Consider the following 24,127-nt stretch of genomic DNA (forward strand, 5'->3'; position numbering starts at 1 on the left):
AATGGTTCAAAAAGTTTATTGAATATTTAATTTACAAAAATCATATCCCTATGAGGTGTTCTATGCAAAATTGGATAAAATAAACTGCATATAAAACCCAACCCTAGTAAATGCAAATGCAACACAGAAAATGACACCATGGAAAGGAGAAAAAAAATATAATAATCATGAGACACATATGACATTCATTAAGGATTGTCCCAACCATCCAAGAATTGGTTCAACATGATGCCTTCTTCCTTGATACATTACACATTTTACCATTTTTATATAGGTCTTTTATATTTCATTGGTCCGAATTTACGGTTTATAAAAATTCTTCGCATTCTTTCTTAACTGCTACACCAGTTTTGCCATTTTCCTTTTGATCAGAAGGTGGAGACAGTACATACATTGAACACGTGCACTATTAGATGCAACTTGCTATCTTTGGTAGGGACCCTAAATCTGCAGTGGTCAGCTTTCTAGAACAACAAGATTTTCAGGTTTGGCAAAAAAACCCCAAACAACCTGGTTTAATTTTGTTGTTTAGTAGAACGTCACTGGCAGTTTCTGTTGAACATACAAAAAGTATAGTTGTCTCCTGCATGGTTTCAAAAGAGAGACTGTTTATATGGGTTTTGAATCTAATTATTCGTTTTAACATTCCCTGACCACAATCTGGTACCATAGAATGTCACTGCTGCAGAGCAGGCCATTCCTGGTATGGACATGGATGCACTGCACACAGAACACAACTGCAATCCCATCCTGCCTCTTCTCTCCCATTTAAACCAGTGGGAATATTCCCACAGGTAGTCACAGATATGGATACCAGGTTCCTTTTGAACAAGTGGGAACCTCGCCGAGTGACTTAAAACTCGTGTAGTAACTTTTCCAAGTTTTCCTGGGAAAGAGAAGGGTGAAGCAAAAACAAAAAGTAAAGAAATTTGGGACAATCAGTGCTACAGAGTTTGCAGCCCTCCTCTGGGATAACATGAGCAGGAGGAGCAGGATCAAGAAAAAATAATTAAAAAAAGAGAAAAAAGAAATCAATGCAAGAGCCAAGGAACTTCACTTGAACAGAGAAGGAAAAAGTACCAGACTGTTTCCTTCATAACATTAATATTCCATAAATACTGGACAATATTGGATTAACTGCCATTAGCTGTAGCTTTCAAACATTCTCTTTGTTTTTTTCAGCACTATCTGGAAAGGAAAATAAAAAAATTATGCACCTCCCTAGTCCTCCCCACTCCCTCTTAGTGGAAATGCAAACAACCTGCATAGCCATGATTTTCTTAGCTGAAAACACTTAGTGGAAGACTAACTAGACTTAAACACTGAAGTAAATCTGCTCACTTAAGAGTAAAACATGCAATATCACAACAGACAGCTAAACTAACTGTCCTCAAAAAGGCTTTTTTATGACAATTGCTAATTTGGCAGAGAAGGAACGTTCCCAAATGCATGGAAATAACCTGAAGAGCCTTAGTGACAAAACGTAGTTGTTACAATATATTAGCGATTTTCTGTGGCATAAACATCTCAAAAAGCATCAGCAAAGTATTAAATATAAAAGCAATATGTGTATATACCCCCTCCATCCTCAGAAAAAGCATTATGATCTGTAGTGTATTAAGTCATGTAACTGGGGAATTAAGGCATAACCAGTGGACAATACTCCTCACTGTCTGAGCTCCACATAATTGGCAGGGAAGAGCCCGTATCGGCCTTTGCAGACCCCCCTCCACCAGCCGTCGTCAATCATCTCAATGTTGGTGATGATGTCATCTGGGTCAAAGGAGATCTCGTCGTCCCCCGCTGCAGAGAGAATTCAGGAGGCTCAGTGTTCACACAGGATCAACCAGAGATTCCAAAAAACCCATGACAGGGTCAAGCACCTGAGATTTCAAGAAGCTCCCTGCACCGAGGGTTTAAGAACCCTGCCGAGGACTCGGGGGTGATGGCAGGTGAGATGTGACCCAGCCATGTGCTCTCACAGCCCTAAAAGCCAAATGTCTCTTGGGCTCATCCCACAGGATGGGCAGCAGGGGAGGGAGGGGATTCTGCCCCTCTGCTCTGGTGAGACCCCACCTGCAGTGCTACTGGGGCACAGGAAGCACATGGAGCTGCTGGAGCGAGTTCAGAGGAGGCACCAAGATGATAAGAGGGATGAAACACCTCTGTTGCGACCAAAGGCTGGGATAACTGGGATTGTTCAGCCTGGAAGACAAAAGGCTTTGGGGTGACTTAATTTTGGCCTTTCCCAGTACCTTAGAGGAAAGATGGGGCAAGACTATTTACAGTAGTGACAGGACAAGAGGGAATGGGTTCAAACTGGCAGAGAGTAGGTTTAGATTGGATATTAGGAAAAAAGCTTCCCTGTGAGGGGGTTGAGGCCCTGGCACAGGTTGCCCAGAGAAGCTGTGGCTGCCCCATCCCTGGCAGTGTCCAAGGCCAGGCTGGATGGGGCTTGGAGCAACCCAGTCTAGTGGAAGGTGCCTCTCCCCATGGCAGGGGGGTGGAACAAGATAATCTTTAAGGTCACCTTCCAACCCAAACTCTTCTAGATTCTATGAAGAGTGTTAACACTTGGTTAAAAAAAGATTTTGAAAAGTCCCACCATTTCCAGAAACATGAGTGAGTAGTTTTCAAAAGTGTTTCGATGCTACTATTAAATCACTGATTTCCTACTTCTTCACATATTCATTTCATATAGCAAGCACTACAGGAGACCAAAAGATAAAAAGGCAAAGGAAAAATCCAGACTTACCTGTGCAGAAGAGAGATTTCAAAGACAAAGGTTAAAAAGAAGAGCTTTGCTTACCAGCTTGATAATCATAAAGGGCTATGGCTGTAATTCCAAGTTCATTTTCATATTCATCATAAGCATTTTCTTCTAAAGAGAGAGGACAAAAATGAAGCACACTACCCATCACCCTGAACTCTTTTCTGTGGTGCTCCTCCTTTAATTCCATTGCTAGCCCACACAGGAAGAAGGGAATGCCGGTTTTTAGCAGTGCTGGCATTGTTTCTGAAATGGACTTTTCCCCTAAATCGCGCACAGTTAAAGCCGGGAAGGAAGCATTCAAAACCAGGCACTTTAGACAGTAGAAAATAAAAAAGATAATTCTTATAATGCTTCTGTAAAATGTGACAGAACAAAACTGAGCCCAAGATAACCGTGTAAGAGAATATTTAATACAAGTTTAATAGAAGTTGGGGGGAGGAGAAAGGGGTCTGTCTAAAATTCCCAGGTTTTTGTACAAGAGCAGATTCATTCACACCTCATTCAGTAAGCACAAAGGTGAGAAAAAATAGGAATTCAGAAGAACCTTTTTCTTGCAGTTTCAGTAGTTTTATACATCCCTACTCCATCCCCTCACAGGCACAGAACACACTACATCAATTTCTAACTCCAAGAAGTATTGACAGAATTTTCTGCTGGCTCAGCACACGTTTCATCTCCATCTCTGTGCTTTCTTCTCATGTTAAGCTACATTCCACAGGGTGGAAATGGTTACCCCTAAATTTCTTTTTGAACTGAGACCCTAAAGAGGACTGTAACTACTCCAACATCATCTCACTAAAATTAAATTCAACCTTGCTCTGGCCACATCTTAATTTTCTAATTAAAGTTTGTTTGTGGAGAATCTAAAAAGTCTCATCAGAACAAGCCCTTTAAAAAATTAGGGTAGTGTGCTATCAGCACAGCTACTCATTAAGTTATTGCACAAGGAGGTAAAATTCATCTTAAAGGCTTTCATATCAGAAACAAACACTTTACCTGCTTGGAAATGGTCTCCTGTTCCTGCCACTTCATAGACAGTCTCTGGTTCATATTCTGTCTCTCTCTGGCTCACTGCTTCTTGGTAGTTTGACTCTGCAGCTTTGTAGCCAGACTCTGGCTCATGTGCAGCTGGATAGGAGGAGCAGGAATTCTTGTAGGCAGACCCTGCCTCGTAGGAAACTGCATCCTGCAGAGAGACAGGTGAGGTTCATCAGGGTTTTGTTAAAAATTCCTACACTTGGGATCAAAAACCATATACTGGAAGTAATTCCAACATACCTCGTAGACTGGGCTGGAGGATGCCTTCTGCTCAGCTGGCTGTGTGACAGGAGAGGGTGGTGGAGTCTGTTTCTTGGCTTTAGCTTGTTCCTGAATTGAGGAGAAAGAAAAACTTCAGTGCAGTTTAATCACTGACGTGATGACACTGAACAACAAACAACCCTCCACTAAGAAAGAGAGGCAGCACATCCTGCAATAAACTGCTGGGAGCAGAGAACTGGACAGAGAACTGGACTGGCTGGATCATTAGACCCGCTGAAGGTTGAGATTGGCTGGACAACAGAGGCTAAGAAATGCAGCAAAGCAGAAGAGAAAAAAGTGAAGAAATAAACACCCCACAGTACATATGCGTGTACGTGTTTAAAAACCAGTGTTCTCGGGCACGTTTCCCTAGATGCTGCAGGGTTTTGGTGTTCATTATATTCACTCTGTTCACCAGCTGGCTGGGCCTCACATCCCATTTTAGCCTAAATTTAAAGAACCTCAAGCCCACACGTCCTAATTGTGTGACTGATTTGTTATCTGTGGTGAGAAATGATCCTGCAAGCTCTCGCAGGTCTGCAAAACATCCTGCCTGAATAGCACACACAAAAGTAGGTCCTACACACTGACAGTGAGGGATTCAAACATTTAGAAGAGTTAGATGTGACAGAAATAAAAGCAGCATTGCTATTGTATTCTGTGACACAGAGAAATCTGGCACTCAAGCACTTCATGCTGTGCCATCCCACCTGTGAATCCAGAGGGCAAATCCATAAGCTCTAGAAAGCCACTCATTAGGGAGCCAGGACACTGTAGCACAAGAAATGCTACATTGCTGGCATGACTTTAAAGAAGGCTGTCAGGTAGCTATTTCATTTTGCTTCTCTTTACCATAAGGGAAATGGTGAATCTAGGGTCAAGCTGTCCTTATTGTAAAAAAAGAAGAGAGAATATGTGTTATGGGAATCTGTGCACTCCAGTAGTTCAGGTCCATCAAGCTGTAAATCCCCAAAGGATTCTCGGGAGAAATCATAGTCCAGAGACAGGATTCTGTCACAAAAAATTCTTCCTTTCCTTTGTTTGTCACAGCTCAGAAAAAAATACACCTAACAAAGCAAGCAAAGTGTGACTTGAGAGCAGAGCCAGCTTTGAAGACAATTCAAATCTTAGTGCTGTCTTTTCTGGAAAAAGTCTGTCCTCGTGCAAACCCTCTCCTCCACTTCCAACTCCTGTGCTACAGATTAAAAAGGCACCACCAATGTGATTATTAGAAGTCAAAACTAAGTTTGGGGACAAATCATATACCATCAATCCATTAGTGATGTCACATATGGCAACAGTTTGACTAATTTGTCCTAGGAAATGGGTCTCTACAACCCCGACTGGAGTTGAGGACAGACACACCATAACTGCCATAAAATATTTAGATTGCACGGCCCCCTCTCAGGCTGGGTTTTGCTCCACAGTGAAATGTCTCATCATCTCCAAGGTAGCAGAAGATAGTGAAATCATGAGGCACCATTGACTCAAAGCAGCCGTCAAAGAAGAGCTCCCTGAGCACCATTTGACTACGTGACATATGTGAAAAGCAAACCAGGATTATCAGTAAAGAGGGCTCCTGAAGGAATGCAGCCCACATGTATGTTCCCATTGTGGGAGTACATGTGCCCACATACTTTCTAAAAAGTGAGACTTTCTCCCTTTCGTGTGAAGTTCACTTAAACAAACCAAGTTCACCCGAGTCGAAGTCCATCCCCACCTTTGCAGTATCTGTGGATGGTGTGGGTCGCATTCCTGCCCTCTCCATGCTCAGCCTGGGAGAAAGGGGCAGTGCCAGCAGTGCCATTTCAGCTCCCCTCAACCTCATCCCCCCTTTCCCACTGTCTGCAGAATCCCACAATTAACCATGGAGACGTTCAGTCTGTAAGAACATTAATCATCTGGTTACAGTGAAATTTAAATACCAGCTTTGGGGGAAAAAACTTCAAATGTGTCCAGGCAACAGAATGTTTGATGAAGCATAAGAAAAATCAAGCATAATGGCTTGAGTTTAACCCACACTTACAGCAAAAATACCAGTAAAGAAATAATGTAATTTCTGAGATAGCAAGGAGAAAAAAAAAAAAAAGACATAGTACCCGAATGACTCACGAGAACCTGCGGAACTACATTTAAATCCTTCAGGAGAACTGTTTCCTCAGCAGGAGGAAACCTCAATGAGAAATAGGTAACAAAGGCCTAAATTCACCACTGTCCATCCACAGATCTTACTTGTGAACATCTGATCACAAGTAAATGAATGGCAAGGAAGTCAATGGAGCAGATGAACTTCTTACCCCACTCAGCCCAGACTATAAGCCCATGCAATGGAAGGGAAAGCTAAGCAGAAAGCCTGAGTACTTTGTATGATCTCCTCACTGGTTAAAAATACGACTCCAGTTGGGTTGTGACAGGAATAGTCTAATGGAGAGACATTCAGCATCTATAGCAAGCTGTGGACTCCACATCCCTGGAAATGTTCAAGGTCAGGTTGGATGGCGCCTCAAGCAACCTGTGGAATGTGTCCCTGCCCAGAGAGGGAGTTGGAACTGGATGATCTCTCAGGTTCCTTCCAACCCAAACCATTCCACAATTCTGTGATCTCCTCCTCTCCCAGTTTTCTCCAGCACAGTAAAGAAACCCAAACAGTGCTTGGGGAAAGGTATTAAAAGTGCACATGGATGAAAGGCAGCATTAGAAGAGATCTCTGATACACACAGCTGAACTCCCATTCAACTTGTGATACTTGTGTACAGTGAATATATGCTCACAGTGCACATCTTGGGAAAAAAAGCAGATCACTTTGGACGTACAGAGCTGATTTATCCTATAAAAGCAGAATTTCCCAAGCTTCAAACACAGCTCAAAAGGAATCCAGAGGTTTTCAGAAGTCAAAGTAGACACAAGATACATGAGCTTCAGCACAGCAAAACTACAGAGCTATATGACACAGCACTGGCCTAAAGAGCAGAGCTAAGGAGCCAAACCATTGAACCAGGCAGGGGAACTGGTTTGGGTCTAGTTAACACAAATTATGGTTTATTTGTTAGGGTTAATTTTCCACTTTGGTGTGACTATAAGGAAAAGGGTGTCCTGAGAGCGCTGCCTGAGCTGCCACATTGGCTTGGGCAGGCTGAGTTAATCTGAATAACAGGGGGTTTCACTGCAGTGTATTTCTCTTAGTTTAGGAAGATCAGAGCTGGGTTACCATAAGCCTACCACGCACTTTTCATAATCTGAAAACAAATTAAGTTACATCAAGTCTAAATCTGTGATGAATCAGACCATACTGATGGAATGGGATGAACACCATACCTGACATGCTGTGGCAGCCTCCAGATAAGGGGAAGTATCCACCACACCTGAGAAACCAGCCACTGGTTCTGCCCTATTTGTTCTTAGCCAGAGGACCAAAGAGATCTGAGAAACCATCTGTTTTTCCTAGATTCCAGATGTCTCACAAAGGATGTTGAGACAAGAAGATTTATTAGTGGGCTAATAGAAAAAAAAGAGGAGAAAAAAGAAGGAAGGAGGAAAACTCCTCCCACAGCTAGACAGGAAGAACAGTGAGGAGGTTCCCAGCAAGCATTCTCCTCCTCTAGGTCTCTTCAGCACATAAAGAGGCAATGATGAAGATGTTGAGGAAGGCCATTTTTCCTGGGCATCTCCTGTATTTTTCATCAGGACCTGCTCAATCTCCCTACTGGTTGTACCTGCCTGGGATTCTATTAGCACTGACTGGAGCATGTTTAGGTATCAGTGTTACATACAGGGTGGCTTTGAAGTCTCAGTGCACCTGCATGGCCAAAGAGTATTTATTCAGAATTTAAAAATTATCTCTGTGTGTCCTCTGCTTAGTCTCCTCTAGTATAAACTGATATCTGTAAAACACGAAGTAAAGGAGCACCAACTGCTTCCCTCCTCCTGCCATAATATCAGAGTTATTATAGATTATAAGAATGAGGTCATCAAATCAAAATACCAGCATGGGACACAAGGGAAACAGCCACAGAGGCTCTGAACCTGCAGCAGCCTGCACAGAAGGTCACCCAGCTGCAGACTGGTCTTACTGGCCTGGGTTACTGGTGACAAGTCACCCCAGTTCACTGTGGAACAAGGCAAATGAACAAGACACAAAGGACAAGTCACCACTAATGCACTCACTAGTCCTTCCACCTCAGCAGCAGAGTTTCACCAAATATGCAAACTCTATAAAGCTGATAAGATGTAATTTGTGTCTATATGTTTCCTGGGATTATCTTGCTTATGAATAACACAAAAAATCACAAAGCTTTAAACCGCACCAAAGCTAAGTCCATTTTTTTAATTCCCAAACTAAGAATAAATTAACATTTGCAATATTATCTTCCCCTAATCTCCTGGGTGTGTGCTTACACCAGTAAGTGGTACTACCTCCATATTCCACAACACTGATTCCAAAAAACCAGCTTCACCAATTACCACCATGGCGTTAAACTTTGTGAACAAGCAGGGCCTTTTGAGGACCATGCCTTTATGAGCTCCAACATGCCAAAGGGAATCTGGTACTACCAAAAGGCAGAAGCACAGGAGGAGAAGGGCAGGCTGCAAGGGTTAGTGGTCAAAAGTAGTATATTTTGGGACAAGCTAATTAAAGAAATTCTATACTCTGAAGTGTTACCCTGTGTGCTGGCTGGTACACACATGGGGCACACTATGGGATGGCTGCAGTCACGCACAGGTAAAGCACAGGCATAGGCACAGACACACAAGTGGCTTTAAAGCCCAGCTGAAAAAAAGGGAAGTATCCTTTCTTGAAGACTCCCTTTTCTCCCAGCACTGCACTGAAACACACTGGACATGCTGCTCAAGTGGGATTTGAACCTAACTGACCTCCAGTTTCCTTCGAGCCTCCTCCTGTTCCTGTTTCTCCCTGGCCATTCTTTGCGCTCTCTCAGCTTCTGCCTTCCTTCGGTCTTCCTGCTCCTTTTCCTTGGCCAGGTTTTCAAAGTTAGCTCGGATGCTGCTTGTTTTATTAGCAACTGCAACATGAAAAGAATTCAAGTCGAACAATGCCGTTTCAGGAGCTGTATAAAGGTGGCCTGAAATGAGTTTTGTGACCACAAATTTATGCTTTTCTGCCCCCTGAGCTCACAGTCCATTAAAAATAAGTCCTTCTATCCCTCTTTCTCCCTCCTCCCTTCCAAGCCCAAACCTCCTGTGCACATTTCTCTTAGAGAAAAACCTCTGTAAGATTTATCTCTCCTGTCCTCCATGGTACAACCTCCACCACTCCTGTATTCAATCTGTTCTCCACTCTGATGCTTTTTAGTCTCCCTTCCTCAACTCTGATGACCCCCAAGGGTATTAAAAAAAAAAGAGAAACCAAACCCCAACAAACCAAAACAATGTCTAAAGGGAAGAGGGAGAGTGGTTGAGGTTTTTAGAGACCTGCACATACAGCAGTTTTACTCAGCATTGCTCCATCACCAGAAATATCCCGGCTTTTAGACATTACCAGCTGCAAAGAAAGGATCTGGGGCCAATGCCTTACCAGCTTCTATTGGCTTGGTCTTCTGGTAAGTTGATGCTGGTTTCTCAATATCTTCAAAAGTTGCTGCATTCTAACAGTTAGGAGAAAAAAGAATACATTTTAAACCCCCCAGAACACTCATGAAGACATTCAGGCAGCTTCAATCCGTGACATTTTATTGTGATACTGTCCCTAAGGCTTTTTTCCAGAACATCAAACAAAATCAGAAAGAATCAAAGCTTCACAAAGGGAATAATCCTTTCTGTAAGTCAAACTGCCAAAGAATTAATCTTCAGAGGCAGGTTCAAACACATCAAAATCCTATTAATTAAAAAAACCCCACATATTTTATGAATAAATGACTCATCAGAACTATAAATGAGGTAATGTCCTAAATATATATTGAGTAGCTGTTGCTGTTCTAATCCACATTGTGCAGGATTTCTACCACGGTAAAAGCCTCCAGTTCGTTTAAAGAGGCAGATATTGTTAAAACTGAGCAAGTATTTTAGAAAAAATATTCAAAATACGAGGGTTTTTTAAATGAATGGTCTCAAGTTCTGAAGCCACAAGTTAAAGAAATACTACAGACTTTCAAACTTTGCTACTTTCTCACTTTCAAATGTCCTACACAAGGCTGAGAGTAAATTTATTTAGCAGATAAATCTCAGTGAGGACTTTTTCATCTTCTATTTTCTTAAATTAGAAAGTAGACAGGTAGAAAGGGGGGTATCAACTGCTCTATCTTTCACTGTTCTAAAACAAATCTAATCACTGATCTAAAAACAAATCACTGATCTAAAACACTAAAACAAATTCTCCTAAGCAGAAGGTCCCTGATAATCAAAGTGGGCAAAGTTAGGTAGGTATCAGACACCTATTTTAAGCATCCCAATAAAAGCATTTCTTCAAGATATAAGACATTAGCTAGGTGTTAGAAGACATGACTAAAATTGTGAAATTTATGGATTTCCTTATTCTTTTGTATTATTTTTTTCTATTCTTTCATTTCCCTCCTTCAGTGTCCCCTACTTTAACAGATACACTTACACATATGTACACACACATGGGTGTGTATAAAGTAGCTCTGTGTGTATAAACTTGATTTTTGAAGACTCAGAAAAGCACAGAACTCTACTGTAAGACTGGAGAAGTATCCAGAAATACAGAGCTGAGCACTAGAGATCTAACCAGATTATTTTGTACATCTACAGCCTATTTAAGTCACGGCTGTCTTGAGCAACTCACCTTATCCATCCGATCTTTCTGCACACCATACTTCCCTCCAAATCCCTTGGAATAATCTAAAAGCAGGATAAAAAAGGGTCAGAGAGCAGAGAGTTTGTTGTCCCTCCCACCTTCCTGCCAAGTGTAAACAGCCACCTCAGATGCATATAGCCATTTCAACAGCATGCAGAAGGCACAGTGACAGCAGCCAAAGAAATGCAGCTTGGTTTTGGTGCAGGAAGGACACAAGAACTGCAAGAGCCTCCAGGTAACAGCAGCAGACGACAGACCACGGGCTCACATGCATTCTCTGAGTAAACATGAAGCTGAGGATTGATAAGTCATCAAGCAAGGAGTAAGGGATGAGGCCTTCTAATGCATCACTTCTGTAACACAGGCTTTCACAGCACCAAATCTTAGCCCTCTGCAGGGATCACAGAGCCTAAGCCAGTTTGCTTTGCTCAAAGGAGCAATGTCCAGTCTTCGGTGACCACAGAGGTGTTTATTTTTTGCTCTTAAACTTGGTAAATTCTATGAATGGCAGGAAAATAGAACAAATTTCTCTTTCCAGTGGATTTGGTTATGATACTCAACTGATGAGCGTTAAAGTTACTGGTAATAACTCCTGCTCTACACATGGAAAAGGGGCAATTCCACCAGACAGCATGAGCCTGCAACACCTCACCACCACAAAAACGGTGTGGCTGTGCTGTCCCATGCCACCCCTGAGCTGGTCACTCTTCCTCGCACCTCAGGCTGACTCTGGCACCTGCTATACGCTCCCAAATCACATTAACTCACTACTGGCATTAAAAAAAAAAAAAACCAATAACGAGTAGTTTTCTGCTCTTTCCAGTGAGTTGCACTCTGATGAATGCCTGACGAGCACCAGAGGAGCACAACAGCAGCAGCAAGAGTGTGTGGCTGGAAAAACATCCCTTTCTGGTGGCAGTGAGTTTTAGGAATGTGCCCTTAGACTCTGGGGACGGACAGGCTTTCCTATATCTCCTTGGAATACAATTACACTTCTTCTCTCAGCCCTGGGTCTCCCTGCCAGCTATTTTAGGGTTTGTATTAAGGCTCTGCTAAGGCTCATCTGACACTCTAAAAGTCTGATTTGTGGCACTGCAGCACATCAGAATGAACAATCTCATTTTCTTCAGCTTTGTATGTATTTTCAGCCAGTATAAATATACTACACTTACATTTTCCTGATCCAGACTCCTCACTTTAAGATAACGGAAAACCAGGAATTCATGGTTTGTACCCCAACTATTTCACAATGAATAAAGAGAGCATTATAACAGCATTTGCTCACCCAAGAACCACAAACATTCCCGACTTCTTGTTTTAAAGATCACAATAATTCTTAAATGATCTTGCCATAACCCATTGCTTGTTAATGGTTACATGCCTGGTTCTTATCTATTTTCCCACCAATTTATCCAAGCAAAACTGAATATTTAGACTCTAAACTGCTAAGCATGACTTCATTACCAGCATCCTGACAATGAGGTTGTTATTATCACACCAAATGCATGATTTTGTAGAACTGCTAACTAAACACTGGACATATTTCCTGAACGCAGGATTACTTGATATAATATTTTAAGAGTAAAATGGGAGAATATTTGCTGGATCATGGAGGAACAGAAGCGCAAGAAAGTGTCTGCACATTCCTAGCATAGATCTACTCAGACAACTATTCCAGACTGTGTGAGAAGTGGCTGCACTGTTAAGAAAGTAACAAGTGAAAACGGTGCCTTGTTGAGATTCATGCTTGGCTAGTTTCTCCTTGTAATCAAACCCCACAGCAGATGGGTCCTGCCTTTCTGTCTGTACACCAAATTTCCCTCCGAAACCACTCTTATAGTCTGAAAAAGCCACATGTGATAAATTAAAATGGAGGAAGGAAAATAAAGACGTTTAGTCAGAGACACTCAAAATTATTTTTGCAGTATTTTCAGTCATTTTGGATGGCAGGGGGGAAAAAAAAATCTCAAGACACTTTTGTAAAAGTAAATCTAAAAAAAGTTTTGACTTGAGATTAGGATGAGGTCAATATGATTTATCAGATGTAAGCACCATTCTGAAGTCACAGAAAAAAAAGCATTTCTCAACATTTTTCATCCATACTGCATAACGCACTTGCACTGGATCAAGGTTATGAACACAGACACACAGATATTACGTTCACCAAATCAAAACAACAAAAGATACAAGAGAATAAAAAAAACAAATAACAAAAGATACAAGAGAATAAAATGAGCTTCCTTCATCAGTGTGCTTAACATTTGCACAGAGATCTTTTAAAGAGGTGCGAAGATGGGGTCTACAGAGACTACCCTCCAGATATTATATATATACAAAGCATTGCTTAAAGGAAGGAGCAATATTTCTGCTGTCACACAGCTTTAGAGGAAAAGAACCCCTCAGCTCAGAGATCATTCCCTACTGCTGCCTAGGGAACAGCATTTACACACACACACACACACATGTATGTGCTATGAAATGAGGGAGGGCCCAGAAAAAAGGGTTTCAAGTAATCCTCTCACAACCAACCTGCTGGAGCACCCAACAGAACAATATTCTGAGGGTCAGTTTTAATTTCTTTATTTAAAAATATTTATTTCCCCAAGTTAAGGGTGGTGACAGACAGAGTGATGGGGATCAACTGTTGTATTTTACAGCTTTTCTTCTGGCTACCAAGTATTTCACAGGAATAGGCACCTCACAGGCCATGATAAAGGACAACATTAGATATCAGATTTCCCCTGCACGAAAACAGGGATATCTATTAACAGATTATTTGTGGAAAGTACAAAGAAATTGCAAATCTGTGCTTTGCATGAGTGAACTGAAAAAGGAAAAAATAATCCAGGCTAATTGTAGACTCTTAAAATTTCTCCAGAGAGAACTCAGCACAAAGTCTGAGCTTTCAGGGACTCGGTATCAGCTGTGTTAAACCTGCTTTGCAAACACCAGTACAACCAGTACACAGCAACCAATCCAACACAGAAAAAGAAGACTCATATCAGCTTCTGTAACTGTGGCCAAAGACACCAAGGGAGGAGGGTTCACAGAGGTAACAGGAAACTCAAAATGACGAAACTCCAAAAGAACAACAAAGAGCTGTGAGCAGATGTACCTTTCTGGGACTCGTGAAGCTGCACCTTTTCCTGGTGGTCCCAGCCAAGGGCACATTTGTCCTGTCTGTCTGTCTGCACACCAAACTTGCCTCCAAACCCCTTCACATAATCTGTGTGCATGAAATCACAGAAAACATAGTTGCAATTTATGACTGTAAGCAGTATTTATTAAAAAAAATAACATTATGGCATAAGCTACCCTGTTGTTAATGATAACACTTTTAATGATAACATCTGTCACTCTCCCTGCTACCCTTCCTCAACAGAGAGGAAGGACATACAGGCAATAACTCTGGGATCACAACGCAAGGAATCACCAAAAATCTCACACAGACTCAATAACATTTAAAGATTTGAAGAATCTTAGGCATTTTCCACCTAAAGCTAAAACACACACTCACACACACACACACATACACACATATATATATTTATGTACAATAGATATATAAAGAATGAAGGAGTTGATGCTGCCTCTGAATAAAACAGATCTGTGCAATTATGCATTTATTTCAATAACCAAGTTCCCCTGGAAATCAAGTTGTGAAAATCAGGCAGAGTTTACAATGTCTTTCTTTTCCTTTAAGGCAATCCAAAATCTGCACACACAAGGGGCAAAAACACATTTACAAAAAAAAAACCAAACAAACCCAAAACCCCCAAATCCTCCCACAAACAAAATATTTTTCCCAGGTTTAAAAGAATTTGAACTTCTATTTTTAAAATAAGACGATAAAAACCTTTCTGTGATTCATGTTTTTCCGTTTTGCCTTGATATTCAAAGCCAACTGCACTTTTATCCACTTTGTCCTTGTCGACACCATATTTACCACCAAAGCCCTTGGAATAATCTAGAGATAAGAGTGAAGAATCTTGTAAGTGTTCAGTAACAAAAATATTACCTTGAAAAATTGTGATAATCAGAGCTGCTAATATTACATCATGTATTAAAAAACACACGTCCTTAGTTTTGATTTAAGGCACTGAAGCCATAAATCCTTCAGAATACATAAATCCTTCAGAATACATTCTCCAGAATGGAAAATAAAATAGAACCCTGTCAGTAGTTCAACTGGTTGGTAATATCAGCAATTCAGCTACTTGACTCCTTAATAAAATTCTTAAGGCACTTATGCCATATTGAACTTCAAAACCCATGTCAGCAACAACCTGGATGCTTTTAAACAAACACCTCCTTCTTCTTGTCAGCATTTCTAGAGTGCAAACATTTCTTTGAGATAAACAGAAAACAGATGGCAAAAATGTCACAATTTTTCAATAAAATGGTCGATTTTTTGATCAGAGATGCCTGGAGATCTGATTAGCAACATCATGTTAACTCTAAACACTGCTAACTGATAAATGCTTTAATCTGCAAACAGATGACGCTTTTAGAAGCACTTCTCTGTGGTGGTTAAACTGCCTACAGTTCCCAGTACTTTAATCCACAGCTTTTCAAAAGAAGTTGTAAAACTGTATGCCCTGTTTCCAAAGTAATGGCAGTTGGATCAACACTCAAAACCAAGCAGAACTTACATTCTAGGTGTCTTTTTCACAAGTCAGAGATTTCAGCAACATAAATTTTATTCAGTGTTACCTTTCAGCAGGTTGGGAGTGCAAGAGATGTCAAAACATATTTTACAACATAGCCTGTGGTCATTCCCTAAAACATCAGAGTATGAGGCCACTAATGTGTCTATTCACCCTTCTGGGAGTCGTGTTTCTCAGTTTTCCCCTGGTAATCAAACCCCACTGCACTCTTGTCCACTCTGTCAGCCTGTACTCCGTATTTTCCACCAAAACCACTTGAGTAGTCTGCACAACAAAAACAAAATGAAGACACTTTTCATGAATACATCATATCCTAGCAATTGAAAGGGGGTAAAAAACATCATTTCGGAACTATGCAGTCTTCAGCCTTTAGCACACAAAGTTAAGCTTAATTTTGAACGCAGAAATAAGATGGGCAGCAGTCCTGTAATTTATGATGGTTCCTATTAAATTGGCTCCCTATTTCCAACAGGGTGCAATATTCCAAAGAACAACTCCCAGCATTTCTAAGATGTCCTTGAACCTCCCTTCTAAAAGAAAAGTAAGACTCTCAGTGACACAAGGTTGCCTTAAAACCTTATCAGCTCATGGAACTGCTTTGAAATACATTTTGTTTTATCTTCTCTTCCACCAAACCCAACATCTGATTCACTGAGAATGTCATGCAGAGGTCTCACTAAACAAGGTATTTTACATACAGCGAAAGAATAAAGATCTACTCTATCATTTACGAAAACGTGTCTAGAGATGCGACCACCTTGCCCACTTTACCTTTTTGGGAGGGATGTTTCTCAGTCTTCCCCTGATATTCAAACCCAACAGCTGACTGGAAGAGACATAAAACTGCATGTGAGACAAAGTTAGATATTAAGAGAAAAACTGCATGAACTCCAGTGGACAAATAGCATGAAAAGCTTCTGTGTCTTTCCATACTGCTCTGACCCTCTTGATTGGGAGCATAAACACTTACTTAACTTACAGGCCATATTCATTTACATGGTAATTTAGTACATGTGTCCATGGCAAGGATTTTTGTCCTCCCTTGCCAAGGCAAACTGTGCCAGCAACAAACTCTAGTCTTGCCAGGTTCAGCAATTCAGTACAACAGAAATTCAGCATTTCCATGTAGATTCTTGGAATAGGACATCACTTATCCTGCCCAGTAGCTCATGTTGAGATACAGGATAAACCATCCCCAAATCCCGTTTTCTATAGCATTCACACTGACCTTGTCAAAAAGCACACATATAAAAAAAATTATTTTTAATTCAAAATTAAATTAATTTTTTAATTCAAAAAACACACATCTCTTTTCAATTAATCTCAATTTCCCATAAGGGCTTCTTTTTCTGCTTTGCTCTAAACAGTAATTTATCTCTGCTACAGTCAGTGTTGGTTTGCTACTAAACTTCAAAAACAGCAGAAAGAGCAGAGCAGACCACACCAGCATTTTAAGGTATTGGAATTATACATACAAAAGGAGAAACTAAACCACTGTAGGAGCTGCAGCAGGAGATGAGATTGCTTACCTGGTCAACTCTGTCGGTTTGTACTCCAAACTTCCCTCCAAACCCTTTCACTGAATCCACTTGGGAGCAATGCTTGGAAAGTTTGGATTGATATTCATGTCCAACAGCTGACTAAAAGAAATTGTTAAGTTCAGAAGGAGCAGTTCCACACAGTTCTGTATGTAAGAGAAAATACTGCACCGAGTAAACGGGGGATAACACGTCACTGCCACTCCTCCTGTTGAAACTACTTCCCTGGGAAATCCTACTCATTTGGAAAGTCTTTACCAACACAGCCCAGGCAAGGGAAGTGCAAAGAGTCTGACAGCAATGACTGTGTTTTATGGAGACTATTTTAGTCTCTGTATTTGTACTTCAGAAGCACAGGAATGAAAGTAAGAAAGACATAGTGAGAGTCAAGATGGTGCCCATGGAGAATTTAAAGTTCCAAATAAAATACAGAGCCTTGCAGCTACAGATCTGTTGTAGCTGATATGGGACTGCAAACAATTTCAGCTATAGCTGAGTGTTATTCTTTTAGGGAGCACCCATATCTCCTGCATAAATCAGAATTAGGCATCTTCTCTCCATATTTTCTCCTCACTTGCAAAATGGCATCGCAACATCAAGCACTGCATCCACATCAAGACAGAGCTCCCTGTGCCAAAGGTATCCCAGCCCTGCAGCCTCCAAGTGGAGCCTGGCCCTGGAACTTGAGCTGAACAGAGAAGGCAGAGGCGTAGCTACATCACACCCTGACTGGCTTCAGGTACGGCACAGGGATATGTAATTACACACCTGAAAGTCTATCCCAGCAGCGTTTGCTAATGTTACACTAACCTAGTGCTGGGAAACCCTCTCAGCTGGAAGCCTCACACCTTCAAGGTGCTACTTAACCAGCAAAAATGCTTTTTTCTTGCCTTGTGCTAACACTGGGCACTGGCCAGAACAACTTGGAATTTGTCAGTTTAATCCAATACTTGCTTATCTTGTGTCAGGCAGCTGGACCAAGGTGAATTAACGTGAGGACACAAGGTGTCGAGACACCTAAGTAACGTGGTTTTTACACTGTCTGCCCTTTTTCCTCCACACAGGTGTTGAAGGGAACATTCCCAGAAGGTAGGAAAGCAAAATATTACTGCACATTAGGGCTGAGGTAATTGCCAGTTAACAGAACAAGGATGTCAATAATAGGACATTACTTCAACTTATAAGCATCACAAAAGCTCCTTTCTCTTCCTGACTGAAACAGTCATACTCATTTTGCAGATGTTCTGTAGTAGAATAACTGTTAAACGTGACAGAAAAGGCTCCCACCTCCCTTTATTCTTCCCATTACATTTACGGAAAACATGAAGCTCTGGAAATTTTAGCTTCTATGTCTCTTTCGTTATACCAGTTGAGGTAGGGAAGGCTTAAGCACGTTGTTTGCTTTGTGTTCTTACCAGAACTTTCTGCATTTCACCAGAGACTGAGCACTACAAAAAATAAAACTCATAAAAATAAATCATAAACATCTCCTGCCACCAGCATCAATCAGATGGGCATGACCATCATGTTTTTCCCCATGATTAATTCTGGCCTACGGGAAATAGTGCTCACTTTTGTTCCTTTCTTTTTTTCCCCATGGATACTGATGAGGGTTAAACTGCTGACACTAGAGAGCAGCAGCAGAACAGGCCTGATGGCTGGATCTGCTCAGCAATTCCCTTCCCAGACTCAAAGGTTAGCCCAGCCTATTTCAGAGGCCCACTGAGAACTACACAGCAATTAACCCTGGAATACGGGAATCCAGCAAAAATTTAAGGCTGGTAAATCACCACAACCCCAGAAAGTAGATGACCTAAGAAAACTTTCTTATTTGGGAATGTTTTGATTCTTATTTTAACACAGTACATGTAAGAAAGCAGCAAGAAGTTGATATGTTTGATTATTACGTGGTTAAAGAATTGTATTAAGAATTATTAAACAATGTATAGTAAACAGCTATCAGTTCCTTATATAAAATGATGCCATCTGACCTGAAGTACAATGATATTTTACAATGATATATTAAATACTCGGTTTACTTGTCACTATTGACAGTTTACCACTGATTAAGAGAATTGCCCTCTAATTTAAAGGCAGGAGCACACCTTTTCCTTCATTCTTTATCAAATCTGTGTCTATAGGCACAGAAGAGCTGGCACAGCATCAAAATAAAAATATAATACTGGATTTATTATTGCATGAAGTGCTTTGTTAATTAAAGAAATATACATTTAGAGACTTGAATCCTTACTCCAGGGGGACTTGCTCTAAAGACAGAGCACCTGGGGCCACTGCACATCCCAGAGCAAAGCTGGACCAAGCTTAACTCACACACAGAGTGGTGCTGGCCACAGGCAAGGCAAAGCTTATCCACACTTCCTTTATCTCATCATCCCAGGGAAGCCTCATTCACACTTACTTTATCCATCCGATCCTGTTCAACTCCAAATTTCCCTCCATAGCCATGGGAAGCTTTTGGTCCTGTTTGAAGCTCCTTCTCTTTGAGGTTCTGGTGTTCTTGGAAGACATTCTCTCTCAGCTGATGAATACTTTAAAAGACAATGATAATGAAGTAGCAATTTTTACTAAGAAAATTTCAGCAGACAACTTCAAAAAGATGCAAAATAAAGACATGACAAAAACATTATCTTAAAAAGAAGTTGGACAACTTGTATTTTTCAATCCCTTCCCATTTTTAAAAAAAACTTGCTCATATTCTGAGAAACAGGATTTATTCCACTGCAAAACATTGTTTAAAAAAAAAGATAAGAAACTGTTGGGTTTAAGACTAACATGGAAGGGAATTTTGCTGTTTGAACAATCCATTACCTAGAATTAATATATGCCTGAAAAGTTTTTTTTTTCCTCTTGTCCTAATTTAAATTCTTTCCAATGCTTTTTATTTAGATGGCAACTTTTCAGAACAGGGGTCATCTCTTATCATACAGTCCCCATGGTAACAGGACTAATTCTAACTGGGCCCAACTTTATGTGGGCACAACTGTAATGCAAAATAAGGATGCGAGGGGACATGTACCTCCTCTTCCCAAAGTGATCCTTTGCAATATGCAGGAACTGAACTCACAGTAATAAGAAATAAATTTCAAAAAACCACAAGATTCAGGAGATGGGTAATTTCTGTTCACATAGCCCTCTGCGATTCTCATTTGCTTTTCTGTCAGAGAGCTCTATTTGTTACTTCACCAGAGCTTTTATGACTTTGGTAACAGTTTTCTAAATAAAGCCTAAGAATTAAGAGTCCAAATGTTTCTTTAAAGTACCAAACTGGAACTGCTCAGATCATTCAATTCTCCCCTGGAGCTATTGGCTCTTTTACCAGAGCAGAACAAAGAAACTTTGTAGACAAGGAGGCTGGAAAAATTACATTTCCAGTGAAAATGAAACATTTAAACGTCTCTACACCATATTTCTGATCTTAATTTGAGATGTGAAGATACTGTCTGGATTTGAAAGCCCAGCAATCTGGCAAATAATCAATCTTCTACAGGGACTCTTGTTTTAATTATGAAGGCACACATAACCTAGAACATGAGTTGATTAAAAGCTGCCTGGGACTGTGACTATTAATAAATTCCACAGGAGAGCTGCTTTACTTGATGTGCTCCTGGTGGCCGGATCCATTGACAGTTTTAGCTCCCCAGCGCTGCTCTTTCTCACTCACATCATTCTGTGAAGGACACACATAAAAGAGAGTTAGAAACCCAAAGAAATCACCAGTTATCTGCACTTTAGAGGTCACAGAAAAGCCTCCAGCAGTCACTGAGACCAGAGGAGTTGGAATGGCAGCTACTACCTGCTTCACTTTCACTTCATTTCCAGGAACATAGCCCCCACCACGAAGGGTTACTCTTTAACATGCCACATAACACACTCCTGCTGAAGCAGTAAAATCCAAAATCCATACCACAAAGTCTGGATCTGTCTCCCAGTCATCAGCTCCGTCATCCTGGTTGACAGAAACAGTGTGGCCTGCAGTCGCCTTCCACATCTGCAACACCACAAGAACGAGCAAGGTCACACTCCAGTCATATATCAATCCATTTTATGTGCAAGCTGCAACCCAAAATTCCCATATTTAACCATACCACCAGAAGCTGTACTTGCAGTGAAAGTAGATTTGACCTATCTGCACTGTAAAAAGGTTAGGAGCCATCACTGACATGATTTCAAAGAGAACAAAGAGGCCTTCCCTCGCTCAAATTAATATGTATCTTTTTTTCTACCTTCATTGCACTCAAAGACTTCTTCTCAAACAGGTTTCCAAGCCAACATCCACTTCCAAATTCTAATTCTAGATCCTGTGCATATAGTTAAGGTGTAGGAACAGGCGGTTTCTCCCCACTCATTAATAATGATAAGAACAATACTGTTCTTTAGGCTGCATAACCTACATTATACCTGCACCACCTCATGTGTTGTGTAACGAATTTCAGCACGATGACAGAAATCCAAACAACTGTAAGACTTTGCACACAATCCAGCAACAGAAAACATAAGTTTTTGTGTTTTGAGACACATAAACAAACTCAGCATCTTGCTTGATTTCAGGAGAAACAGAGGAGGAGAGCTGGAGTACTGAGAGCAGGAAGGCAGACTCATAAAAAGGCAAGCAATGGCATCCAGAAACAGCATTCAGCACTTCCAAGATGTTAACGATTTGGAGCATCTCACTTTCAGAAACTTTATCCCCTGTGGAGTATCAAGTTGGATGCTTTTAATTAACACTTCTGAAGGTGACTAGTTAGCAGAATTCCTGACCTGCCTGGAATGTGGCTGTTGTTTTACACCCTTTGTTCTAGGTAAGTCAAGGCAAATAAATTCTCAAAAGCAAAATTAAAACATCAAAAAACAAGCTTCCTGTTCTCCCAGCTTTTCAGATATACATGTCAGAGAAAGGGTTTTTCTTTGCTATTCTACTAGAGCTTATTTTTTTCACATACCATCATTCTGTCCACTTACATTTATCTTTCTAATTAGGAATAGATTATAAGAATGATGTCACAGGCTATTTCACTCACACAAGCATAATTCAGTAGGTGGAATGAAAACTCCCTTTCAAATGCATAGATAATAATCCACGGGTAAAGTCCACTGCTCATTCTGTCAGGCTTGTTCTACAGCCTGACAGAATGAGCTGATAAGCCAATTTTATGGAGCATTTCAGAAATTTCAGGACTGGCAACGTGAATGAGAACAACTGAAAAACTGATAGTCAAACACCAAGGCAACAAATGGTGGAGCAGCCCAGGAGGAGGGTGTAAAAGCAGAGCAGATGACATCCTGATAAGTATATTTCCCCTTATGCTCCTTCAGGTCTCCCATCTCCAAATTCCTCTGGCAGTTAAGAAACTAGCATTTATAAAAGTACTTAATATGCAGAAAACTTGTGAGACTACAACTTTAGAACATTGGTATTTTATCACTGTCTTTAGAATATCCTGTTTAAAGCCCTCTCTGATGTGATCGTGTTTCAGATTTTCCTATACTTCCCTACTAAAATCTAATCTCTCACCAAAAAAACTGCAAAGCCTTGGAAAGCAGATTCAAAACAGCTCAATAATGAAATTCAACATGGAATCCAGGTTCTAACTTTGTAACTTCTGTTAAGAGGGATGGCTTTGTACCCAACCCTCTGTGCAAGATGTTTAGAAACGGAATTCAAATGACAAGAGCTGGAGCACAGGTATACGTGGACATGGTGAATCCCTACATATTTTGTGCAAAACAGAACTTTTTTCCCCGTGTGCTTGATTCATACGTTCACTTGACTAACGTGTTTCCTAAATTCAGTTGCGCTCAGACATTTAAAAGAACAAAAGCTGGATCCTTAAGCCTAGATTTCATTGCTTCCTCTTGGAACTCACAAACAATAGCGCAGCAACGAAAGATTTCACACGCTCCCCATGCAAAATCCAGAATCCAACGCGTTTTTTCCTAAATGATGTGGATAAACGCCAACGTTTTTCCACACCTCAACCTTGCGCTATACGAAGTGAATTACGAAAGGGAGAGCGAAGCAGCGCAGCGACAAGGGATCTCAACGCAGAGCCAGCAGGAATTTTTGCTGCTTTCGGCCACTATTCCAGCATCAATTCCAGGGCAGATCGAGGAGAAACACGGTCTGTCTGTGACTCAGTGGCACAAGTGGCCAAATTTCTGAAGGAATAATCAAAACGCAGCGGCTCGAACACAAATGGACCCTAAATCTACACCGCGGATTTATGCGGTCAATCCCTCTCCTGACTCATGGGCGGACATATCATCCTACCCAGCGCCTTCAGCGGCGCCCTGGGGAACTCTCCTCTTCTCAGGGCCTTGGGACGAGCTCCCGGAGGGACACGCCGAGGCTTTAAGGTGAGGAGAAGCAAAGCTGGATGGCGGGCACCGAGGAAAAGGGGGTTCGGGAATGTGGCGGTCGCAGCCCCGGCGCGGCATCACCGCGGCGGGTCCCGGAGAAGACGCTTCCCCTCCCCTCCAGTGACCAGCGCTGCCCTGCTTCGGCGAGTTTAAATAACATTAAAAGCAAGAGACGGAGCCACGCAGCCCCGGCCGTGCCCTGCTGGCAGCAGGAATCCCGGGGTCCCTCAGGACGCTCCGCGGCCGCCCCTCCCCGTCCCCTCCCGCCCGACCCCGCCGCGCTCACCGTGCCGCCGCCGCCTCCTCTTCTTCCCTGGCCCTGGATCGCCCCGGTGCTTCCCGGGCTGGCGGCGGCTCCTGCTGCTGCAATTTCCGCTTCTCCCCAGCTCCCACTTCCTCTTCCCGGCTCCAGGTGGGAACGGGACGGGCCGCGCTCCGCCCCGGGCGGGGCTGTGCGGGAACACCGCCCCCCGGGAGCGACGCTCGGGATGGGAGGCACTGCCGTGGTAATAAATGCGGGCATTGGAGGCCGGCGAGGAGCTGCTCCTTCCCGTTTCTTTAAATCGCTGGGAAGAATCCGCTGCACAAGCGCTATTCCAAAAATGCACCAGCAGGAGCTGTAAAATGGCCACGGGAGATTTCTCCCCCCCTCTTCCCCCCCCCGTTTTTTTTCTTTTCCCTTCCTCCTTCCCCCCCCTTT

General features: G+C 41.8%; 1 protein-coding gene across 5 annotated transcripts; it reads right to left on the reverse strand.

The window, feature by feature from the left end:
* On the reverse strand, positions 1-23,865 carry CTTN (cortactin). Of its 5 annotated transcripts, XM_050335646.1 has the most exons (17): positions 23,714-23,865; positions 20,975-21,058; positions 20,664-20,737; positions 19,469-19,598; positions 17,041-17,151; positions 16,283-16,337; positions 15,665-15,775; positions 14,701-14,811; positions 13,960-14,070; positions 12,575-12,685; positions 10,833-10,888; positions 9,606-9,675; positions 8,945-9,093; positions 4,052-4,141; positions 3,770-3,959; positions 2,810-2,881; positions 1-1,803 (listed from the first exon to the last, which is right to left on the reverse strand). In XM_050335646.1, the coding sequence occupies exons 2-17, from the start codon at positions 21,056-21,058 to the stop codon at positions 1,667-1,669; spliced, it is 1,662 nt and encodes a 553-aa protein (XP_050191603.1). In that variant the 5' UTR covers positions 23,714-23,865; the 3' UTR covers positions 1-1,666. The 5 variants fall into 5 exon arrangements, with proteins under 5 accessions (XP_050191603.1, XP_050191605.1, XP_050191604.1 ...); XM_050335648.1 differs by lacking the exon at positions 15,665-15,775; XM_050335647.1 differs by lacking the exon at positions 12,575-12,685.
* Between the last annotated feature and the right edge of the window lie 262 nt (positions 23,866-24,127).

The sequence above is a fragment of the Myiozetetes cayanensis genome, unplaced genomic scaffold (genome assembly GCF_022539395.1).
Source record: "Myiozetetes cayanensis isolate MyiCay16 unplaced genomic scaffold, myiCay2020 scf6-25, whole genome shotgun sequence".
NCBI classification, from domain to species: Eukaryota; Metazoa; Chordata; class Aves; order Passeriformes; family Tyrannidae; genus Myiozetetes; species Myiozetetes cayanensis.

Bases quoted from the DNA above. Each gene is read 5' to 3' on its own strand.
- CTTN (XM_050335646.1), bottom strand. From the start codon at position 21,058: ATGTGGAAGGCGACTGCAGGCCACACTGTTTCTGTCAACCAGGATGAC. The intron at 19,599-20,663 runs GTAAAGCAGCTC...TGTCTTTTAAAG, and splicing joins GGCCACCAGGAGCACATCAA to TATTCATCAGCTGAGAGAGA. The intron at 12,686-13,959 runs GTACATCTGCTC...TGGCTTTTTCAG, and splicing joins GCTTCACGAGTCCCAGAAAG to ACTATAAGAGTGGTTTCGGA.